Here is a 10,497-nt window from a genome sequence, read left to right as displayed (position 1 = left end):
ATCCTTCAGAAGAACAGCTTGATTCATTCCTGATCCTATCCATCCTCATCGCTCTCAAAAAGAACCTCAAGATCTTTATCTCTGGCTGCTGTCTCTTCATCAGAGTCTTTAAACCAACAAAGTGGCTGCTCTCACCGCAGTCTTCAAAACCTTTCCTTTCATTCTTGATGACAGGTTTAAGTCACCTGAAGCCTTCCTGCACCCATTCCAACCTGCTTAAACACGCTTCTTCGCCTCTTTCCCACACCTGATTGGTCCTAAGTCCTAAAGTCTTCCATCTTCTTCACCCTTTGCTCCTTGTAACTTCACTTGACTTCCTCTAAGTCGTCTCATGCCCCCCAGTTCCATCTGGATGAAGCCGATCTGTTACACTGTTCAAACATGTAGTTGTAGAGTTAGATAAGCTAGATCTTCTTAAACAATCCTGGTACATCACCTGTCCGTCCTGGAAGAGGATCCCTCCTTCATGTGGACATCCCTGAGGTTTCTTTTTTTCTTTCTTTCCTGGAATCTGTTTTTTATAATGAGTTTTTACTTACAGAGGAGGGTTCAAAGGGCAGGGAGGCCCAGTTTTGTTTAGTTTGTTTAGTTTCTCAATCAGCTATTGTATTTTATAACTGATTTTATGTTTTGTACAATTATTGAAGCCCGTTGAGACAGTGTTGTAATATTGGGCTATATAAATAAAATTGAAATGAATTAATTCCATATATACTCTGTCTTTCTGCAGTTGGGCTTCTTTCCTCTCCTTTCCAGAGCACACCTCCACCTGATCAGATGTTCCTCCACCTGCTTCCTGTTCTCATCACCAATCACAGTAACATCTGCAAACATCGTGATCCACAAAGATTCCTTTTTAATCTCATCTCTCAGTCTGCCCATCACCACAATAAAGGAGAAGGAGCTCAAAGCTGTCCCACCTCCACCTTGAACTCCTCTGCTACACCCACATCACATCTCACCACTGTGTTACGGCTCACATACAGGCCGTGCACAATAACAACCTACTTCTCTGCCACTTCCACAAACTACAGCTCCTCTCTCTGTTCTCTGTCGTGGACTTTTTCCAGATCTACAAAGACAGTGCAGCTCCTAACAACCTTCTCTGTTCTTCTCCAGCGGCATCCTCAAAGCAATATTTGCATCTTTGGAACTCATTTTCTGCATGAAACTATTCGGTTGCTCACAAATGCTCATCTCTGACTGCAGCCTAGCTTCTGCTTCTCTTTCCCATAACTCATCAAGTGACGGATCAGCTTTATTCCTCTGTAGTTTCCACAACTGAATATCTTACAACTTATAAGTAATAAAAAAAAACTTAATGAAAGTCCAACAATGACAGTCAGGATTTATTTTTGAAAAAAATCTAAAAATTAATCATTTAAAAAACAACTGACTGATGAAAAAGGCCAGAAACGGTTTTACTATTTAACAAACCCATTAGATTGAGATGCCTTTGAATTAGCATCACAGGTGTTTTTCATCTGTAATCAGTTTAGACTGCCTGTTAAAAGAGAGACTGGTGCACCATGAACACGGATCACAGAAAGAAGAAGAAAGTTGTCTAAGGAGAATAAAATGAAAATCAAAGATAAGAAGCTAGAGGTAAAGGCTGTAAGGTCAATGCAAAGCAGCTGCATGTTCCTGGGAAGTTTATACGCCTCAGGACTGGAAAACCTCCCTGGACATGGCAAGAGAAAAATGTCAGACAGATCGAAGAGACAAAGGATATTAATAGTCATCAAAAAGCCTAAAACGCCCTCCAAAGTAAGTAAAGGTGACCTCCAAAATCAACATCAGTGTTTATGGAAGATAACCAAAGAGGACAACACTATTGACTGTAAATAATGAAAGGGACTCTTCCAATTTGTTGAGCTCCATACCTAAGGGAGAAGACGTATGAGACAAATCTGCAGTTCTTTGGTAACATGAACATCATGTTTACAAATGAAGCCTGCCAAGAAAATAAGACTGCTGCTACTGCTTTGCTATGATTTGGGGTCAACATTTAGCAGACAGTCTGGAAACAGTGTAGGCTGCCTAAGAAATCATTAAACTTTTAGAAATAATCATCACCTGACCCTAAATCAGAGCTTCAAAGAAATAGAGTACAGAGTAAACTCAGTAAACTATGCTTTATTTCTTAGATTTAAAAAAAATCCTGTTCCAGATGTCAGCATTTTATTTTGAATAAATTAGGTATTTTCAGCTGTGGATATAAAAAGCGCTTAGGTTGGTCAGACAAGGCCATTTATACGACCCAGACAGAACGGGCACTCTGTTAGAAAAACACACAAGTATCACATCCTCTCAGGAAGTGTAATTTATAGCAAACTGGGGGAAGACTTGAATACGTGAGGTTTTATTTATCTCCCCCAGCTTTTGGGACATCCATGTGTCTTTGTGCCACACCCATAAGGTCATCAGTTAATCTTCCTTAAGTAGGTTAAGATGCTTCACTTTGATCAATGGAAGAACCCAATCCGAACGGGTTTCCTCCACCTGTGAGAAGCTGAAACCTGTTTTTAGGTCTTTTCTTTCTGTTGTAAATGGATTACGGTTACTTGTTGATCTGAATTTTGTTAACAAATGCAAAGACCATCACTGTACTTACAGAAATGCATTGAGCAGCTGATTAGTTTTAGCATAAAGAAAAAAAAGAAGAGTGCAAAGAAGCCGAGAATTTATGAAGTTTTTGCAAGAATGAAAGAACTTGGGGAATTCTTGAAATCAGGTGTTGCTGTTACAGAGACAGTCTGATATCTGGGTTTTGGATGCTTTTTGCATGACCAGTGGGAACTGTTTTTTTCTTGCTGAACTGTGCATCCGTTCAAAATTAAACTCAACCAAAACTAGATCATTTGCTAGAAAGCAGGTTAACTACTTTATCTCCACTGCTGCAATGGAGCACTCAATTATGATGGCCTCAATGTGTATGAATGCTGCCCTGTGCTTCTGCAGCTGAGGTTAGTGGAATGGACATTCAAACTATAGCACATTTGGGTAGCATGGTGGTGTAGTCTCACCTTACAGCGAGAAGGCCCTTGTTTGAATCCAAGATGGGTCCTTTCTGAGTGGGGTTTGCATGTTCTCCTCGTGCATGGGGAACTCTGGTTTCCTCCTGCAGTCCAAAAACATACTTAATGGGTTAATTGACGATTTCAAATTGTCCTATGGGCGTGAATGTAGGTGTGCATGAGTGTGAGGCCCTGCAGCAGACTGGCAAGCTATTTGGGATGTATACCCGGCCTTCGCCCAACAGTAGCTGGGATAGGCTCTGGCAACCCTGTGACCCAAAAAGGGATTTAGCGGGTTCTGAAGATGGATGGACTTCAAGTTACACTCATATGTTTATCTGTTGTAAAGGCATACAGACTGGCCTTTTAATTATGATTATTCAGTAAATCACAAAGCCTGTCATGTAATTCATCAGAAATTCGCCACTGAATTGTGGGTGAGACTGTTGGCAAAGAAGTCAGCCTCGTCTGATATCCCATCATCCCCTTGTTTAAACTCTCTCCCTCTAGCTTACAGCACCATCACAATCCCCAATCTAACATTAGCGGTGCAGTAAATATGGTGAGCAATATTGGAGCCATCCAGCTGCACAGTTTTGAACCAGATGCCAGCTCGGACGAGGAAAATGCAGACGTACATGGATGTAGTCGTCCACAAGTGGACACATCAGAATGGTGTGGAGCAGAGAGCTTATGGAATGCTGACTCTAGGTCATTGCTACAGGTTTTCCCAACTGCATTTTATTCATCTCTTCCTAATTCACCACGACTTGAATAAAAAAACAGAAATGCAATTCTAATGTTATTTTTCTGTATAAGTCCTCCACTGTGAAAAAAAAAATGCTACAGGAACATGTTAAAAACATCAAAAACTCAATTTTTAACGGAGTGGGTCTTTAAATTCACACAGTTAGCTCTGGATTTGTTCTTGTTTGATAATTTGCCCCCAAACAGCTGACGTGCCATGAATTCCTCCAAAAGTGATCCGTCGCTGAGACCACTAGAGGGTGGTAAACACATGCTTATGCCGGCTGTGGTCAAATCAGCTTGTCATTGTCAAGAGACCAAAGAATATTTAATTACCACGTGCCATTATTGATGTTCCATTGTCTGCTAAATGAAAGTTTGTATTTTTCTAATTATTTTATAGTATAAGTAAAACACTTCGAGTGGTAGATGTAACGACAGGACTTTATAGGGGGCCACATATAATACTTGAATGAACTTTATGTCTTTAGATTGGGGTCAAATGTGGTTAAATCTGGTGCTTTTTGACACAACTTGGGTTAAAGTATAATAGTTGGCAAATATGTCACGTCCACCCCTCCCTCTCCACATCCCTCCCGTCTCTCTTGCTGTCCCTTCTCTCCCCCCACCCCCGGCTCTGATTGGCTTTCTTCAAAGATAATTGGAGGCAAAATTTGATATGCTCAATGTCATGGACAGGAATGAGGTCTCACCGGCGTCTGCTGCCACCATGAAAAAGAAGGGGGTGGGCGGCAGTGGACGGAGCCGCATCAACGCACCAGAGGCTGTCGCATCCAAATGCGCGAAGAACGACAGCGGCCAGAACTGTCTGGACTCTGCGTCTCCGGGCGCTCCCAGCGGTAAGCAGCCCGTCGTGATGGATGACACGGAGGATGGGGAAGAGGAGTCCAAATTCCAGTATCCGCGGCTGCGCCGATCCGGGGGGAGCGGCAGCAGCGGAGGTGGAGGCGGCAGTATCAGGATGAAGAACTTTGCACCAGGAGGGGGAGCCGCGTCCTCGGCTTCCAGGAGAAGCTCCAACAAGGAGCCCTGCCTTACGCACACAGAGGACGTTCCTGCTGCCTCACGGCCCACTGCTGCCTCCAGAGCTAACGAGACACCCTGTCCAGGGGATGCTGCCCACCGGGGCGAGACCACAAGATCATCTGGGGCGGAGGCGTCGGAATCTGCGGTCGCAGACGCTCTGAGCACGACAACGGGTGATGGTTGCAACGGTGTCGCTCCCATATCTAGCATGAAATGCAACAAAAACGGAGAATGCAGGAGGGACTCAGGAACCGGGAGCCTGCGCTCAATAATCTCCAAGCAGGAGAAGCAGACGGCGGGGTCGGGGAGAACGGAGGACGGAGGGGGTGCCAAAAGAGGAGCTTGTAACTCAGCCACTGCAAGTATGGACGGCTCCATCACACCAGGTGGGTCTCTGACCGGGGGGCAAGGAGGAGAGAGCGCAAACCCCACATCCAGTGGTGTCCCCGAGAAAAAGGATTCAAAGGTGTCCTTCTCCAACGCGCCGAGCCGGAAAGCCTCGTCCTCGCTGCATGGCCCGACCCAGACTCAACTCCAGCAGCCAAGGAACTCTGTCACTTTTCAGAAGCAAGAGGATGGACCACCAATCGTGCCAGCGGAGGATGCTGAGACCCGGGGCAGCCAAGCCAGCTTCATGCAGCGGCAGTTCAGTAGTATGCTGCAGCCTGGAGTTAATAAATTCTCCTTACGCATGTATGGTAGCCAAAAAGCGGTGGAAAGGGAGCAGGAGAGGGTCAAATCAGCTGGAAACTGGATTATCCACCCTTACAGCGATTTCAGGTAAGAAATGGAGGTGCCATGGAGGTGCCATGGAAGTCACGAAAGGCCCGTGAGGGTCGTTCTTGTCATCTCCAACTTACATTGACAGTGAGTAACCGAACCAGCGCGACTCTGGAGACACATGCAAATGTTTAGATCTACCCGCAGCTGATTGTTCCTTGGTTGCCACATGATCAGTTCAGAACACAACCTGATGCCTGACAACAAGCTGCCGCAAATGCATCCCCCACAAAAGAACAACCTGTTGTCAGGCAAATGGATTTTAGTGTACTTTCAAGGTTGTAAACAAACCCTGCTCCAGTTGCAACGGGTAGCATTTCTGGGGTACAAGCCAGGCCTGCTATCTCGACTTCTAGTTGCGTGACGCTCACATTTATCATAGAAGACAGCCCTCCCACGCGATTCGGGATCCATGTTTTAATGCATTATTTTGAAAAGGACTGATACCTGTTGTATTGTCTGTTATGCGACATGAGGCGTGCTCACAGGATGGGGGCTAGGAGCGTGCATATGTGCAGGCGATGCACCCAGTAATGGAATGTCACCTTGAGCCAAGTGTGCGTAAAGCTCAAGCGTGCTCACTGGAGACACATCCGTCTGTTCGGGTCCAGAACCTGCGTTTTTTTAATCGAGGGATGCGCCCCGGTTGGCCCGAAAGCCCAGAACCTAGCAGGACTTCCAGTCGCTATTTCGTCATTCAATAAGACATATGCAAATCAGAGAGACGCCTGCTGACTAACGCTTGTCAATGAAGCTTATACATCCGACAGGTATCAGTCGCAGTGATGTATCTGAGCAAAAAATAAATACCAAATAAATAAATAAAATCATGTTTTATACAATTATTTTTGCTTGGATGTAGCGGTTAGTTTCAGCACCACAGGGAGTGGACAGCTCCCCCTCATTTGGAGTCGTCTCGCGCGTTTGCGCGCTACCTTTGAACCAGGTTGGCCCAAATTAGATGGCAGAAACTCGACTCCGTGGGCCACTAAAAGCTTTACCTGAAACCCATCTTGAAAAACCTGGGTGCAATCTTATGATAGCCCAATCAAGAGACCCCCTCTTTTCCGTCAGACTCCCCCGAAGAACCTGTCACTACACCCTCGATTCTTATTCAGATTAATGCAGAGTTCAATCATCGTGGAGGCTTCATACTTCATTATCGCGCTGCTTTTTGTTGCATAAGTCGCAGTGTAATGACTCAACGCTGCACCTGCCCTGCAGAGCTTTCTCTGATGGGCTCAAACTTAAACACTTTCACCCTCCATCCCGCCTGCCAGCGTGTCAAATCAGTGCCAGTAAATAGTGTGACAGCTGTCTTTTTAGTTTCTTATGCTTTCTGACATGTGTTGACAGTGTCTTTGTTTGATTGGCAAACAGGAGTCTTAAATTTTTATTTGTAATCTTTATACTTAATGGTATTTCTGAAATATGATGTCACAAAAACCTTACAAATATATACATAAAATACTCGTGCTTAAAGTGAAACAAACCTGACCCCTGTGCCAAACACAGTAGACAGACATAGTCTCTCACAGATGCAATAAAATAAACATATTTGCATATTTATTATTGGCACACATGCCAAACAAGATACTTCACTACCTAATTTAATAAAACACAAGTTTAAATGAACCCCAAACTGCAGAATAAATTCACATTTTTGCAGTAAAATTAAAACAAAAATGATTTCTAAATAAATGTGCTTCTAAATCTGGTGCTTGGCAGTCAAATAAAGAGCTTTGCCATCCTGTCACTGCTCTTTGCTGCATGTTCATGGAGGAAATTTTGATTCCCGCAGCACTATATACAATGTTCTGCTAAAGTTAGAAAGTCTCTAGAGCATATAGGCTTTTCATGGTTTCTCCTCTTTCCTAACAGATTCTATTTTTGTCTCTGCTCCTTTCCCCCTCTTGTCTCCTCATTCGTACCCATTCATCTAAATGTGTTTACACACACAAATCACCACACAAACTCCTCCTAGGTTCTACTGGGATTTTACAATGCTGCTGTTCATGGTGGGAAACCTGATCATCATCCCTGTGGGCATCACTTTCTTCAAGGATGAGACTACAACACCCTGGATCATCTTCAACGTGGTCTCTGACACCTTCTTCCTCATGGACCTGGTGCTAAACTTTCGCACTGGAATCATCATAGAGGACAACTCAGACATAATTTTGGACCCCAAAACCATTAAAACGAAGTACTTAAAAACTTGGTTCATTGTAGACTTTATATCCTCCATTCCAGTGGATTACATATTCCTCATCGTGGAGAAAGGGATAGACTCAGAGGTGTACAAGACTGCTCGTGCCCTGAGGATCGTTCGCTTCACCAAGATCCTTAGTCTTCTAAGGCTGTTGAGGCTGTCTAGATTAATACGCTACATTCATCAATGGGAAGAGGTAAGAACACATGTTTTGTGTCTGACTGGAATCATTACATTTGCTGATCAATGTTCCAGTACAAGACATAAACTGGTTAGCTGTAAAGCATCAGCTGTCTTCCTCCAGTATACTGCTTTTGGCTCGTGATCAAAGCTACAATCTGCCTCTCTGTCTGCTCCAGGCAGCCTGCTCTCCTTGACCTGGAGGCTCAGTATTGACGCTTTCACCTGCCACTTAGTGAAAAACAAACAATGTCATGTCAGCAGGATATTTGAGGATCTACAAACTTTGCATCCTAATCACTCCTGTTGACACAGGATCCCAGCATCCCTTGCCCATTGCTGTCTGAGCTGGCAGTCCCACAGGTGATGTCAGGAAGTCTAGTAAGTGGCCTATAATCAGGGAATATATGATTTACCAATTAAAGTACCAAATGAAAGGACGATGAGGTTGAGGATACTGATAATAAGCATCACTAGAGAGTAATTTACAGTGATTAAAAAGTAACCAACTGATTACAGTCTGCAGGGTTGAGGGGTGACCATAAAAGACGTTGACATTTTTTATAGAATCTTTTAAATTTAGCTTTAAACCTTTTTTGTGTTGAGTTGAAGAACATTTACAGTTTCTGGGAGAATGCCTCTGTTTTTCTTGATGTCAATCTCCTATTTTGTCAGAGACATGTGTTTGTGCTAATCCACTCTTCCAAAAAACATTTTCACTTCAAGGACAAGAGCCTGGGACACTGCAAGTCCAGTTATGTCATAGGATCCCTTTACTCTTCTCTTATGCCAGTATCGGCAGCCTGGTGTTGGCATTTTGCAGTAGGGAGCAGCACAGTGGGGCTTGGCTGCTCACTTGACCTTTTAGATAATTGGATTTCTGAAGATATGATGTGATATGCACACATGCACACACGGATGCATGATGGGAAGTGATACTTGGCATGCATGAAGAATGAGGGAAGATGAGCAGGGGAGTGTGACACTATGTGCAAGGAGTGACCACTTCAAAATTGTGCTTCTGTCATAGCTCACGCTGAAACCAAGTCGTTTGAGCCTGGAGCTGCGTTTAGCGTCTGCAGCTTTCATGAAGCTGTCTATGGTGCTGAAAGCATCCAGAGGCCACAACAACACAAATGTTTGTTTACAGCACTTTCCTTCGTCCAACCTCAGTGAGAAATTATGATCACATGCTGTATTTTTTCAGTTTCTGACTGATGGAAGCTGACAGTGAAAACCTCATAAAGGTTAAAGCTGCATTTAGAAAGATCAGTGCATGTGATTCATGTCCAGTCTGATTTCTCATCCTCCCATCACCGAGTATCACTTCTCCCTCAGCTGCATTGAGTAAGGAGTGACCCACTTCACAGCAGACTTCGTCAGACCATCATACTGGTTTTATTTTGGAAGACGTTGTCAGTTCAATATTTCTACACCTTCCAGAGATAAATGTTACATCCAGGCAGCCACTAAATTGTTTAGCAGCATCACAAAAAGGTTTCTTCAGGTCAGTCAGGTGATTAATGATTGACCTAAGTGACTGTCGAGTGACTAAGTGGGATTGATGTAAAAGATGAAGCTGACTATCAGTTGTTCAGGATCATGACGGGCCTTGTCTATCACTTGGTATGTGTGAATGTGTGTCCGTGTATGTGATGACATATCTGTCCATGTTGTTTGTGCATCCTTGTGCCTCCAGGCTTTCGTGAGAGTAACTTGAGTGCGACTGAACCCTGTGCGTGTGACTGATGTTGTGTATCTCCGTGTGAAAAATATCTTTGCCTCTCCTGCTGTGTTTGGGCTAGATGGGTCATTGCTTCATTGAGTCATTAATCAAACACGCATCAAACCAAAGGAACTGTGTGTGCACACCTGCTAAGTCTGATGTCCCCGATCCAGATTTTTCATATGACCTATGACCTGGCCAGTGCGGTGATGCGGATCTTTAACCTGATTGGTATGATGCTGCTGCTGTGTCACTGGGACGGCTGCCTACAGTTCCTCGTTCCCATGCTGCAGGAATTCCCCTCAGACTGCTGGGTGTCTCTCAACAAGATGGAGGTATGCTAAACAAAGATGACACGCACATCAACCGGCACAAACACACAGGGAACAGATACAAAGAAATTACCAGCATAAAGTGAGCTACAGCTACCCAAAGAAAGGCGCTGAGTCAGGTACAGTTTTCAGAACATCTTGTTTTAAAATGGGTTCTGTCAGATAAATATTGTTCCAAAAGGAATTTGATGATGCTATTTTCACATCTTAGCTTCTTCCAGAGATGAAGTTCCCAAAGGATAAACACTTGGTCAAATACAGCCAGAGATTACACATATGGATTCATCAAACATAATGAATGATTTCAATGTGGACACACTTATACTTCCTTATGGTGTACTCCAAGTGATTGAATGGTTCTCAATTATTGCTGTGGGACAACTAAATTTGAGTCACTTGAAGACAAAAGGGCATGAAGAATCATTTCCATCTAATAAAAAGCACCCCCGGCGTTTA

General features: G+C 43.9%; 1 protein-coding gene across 1 annotated transcript in view; it reads left to right on the top strand.

Moving 5' to 3' along the window:
- The first annotated feature begins 1,535 nt into the window (after positions 1-1,535).
- Positions 1,536-10,497, top strand: part of LOC101172279 (potassium/sodium hyperpolarization-activated cyclic nucleotide-gated channel 2) — a 32,156-nt gene continuing 23,194 nt past the window's right edge. Inside the window, exons 1-4 of the mRNA XM_004079309.5 lie at positions 1,536-1,767; positions 4,464-5,591; positions 7,576-7,999; positions 9,883-10,044. Coding sequence (XP_004079357.4) covers positions 4,495-5,591; positions 7,576-7,999; positions 9,883-10,044 — 1,683 coding nt within the window. The 5' untranslated portion in view covers positions 1,536-1,767; positions 4,464-4,494. The remainder of the gene's footprint in view (positions 1,768-4,463; positions 5,592-7,575; positions 8,000-9,882; positions 10,045-10,497) is intronic.

The sequence above is a fragment of the Oryzias latipes genome, chromosome 17 (assembly GCF_053564925.1).
Source record: "Oryzias latipes strain Hd-rR chromosome 17, Olatipes_Hd-rR_3.1".
In the NCBI taxonomy this organism is placed as follows: domain Eukaryota; kingdom Metazoa; phylum Chordata; class Actinopteri; order Beloniformes; family Adrianichthyidae; genus Oryzias; species Oryzias latipes.
The sequence above is the reverse complement of the archived record's forward strand: the minus strand, read 5'-3'. Positions and strand labels throughout refer to the sequence as shown.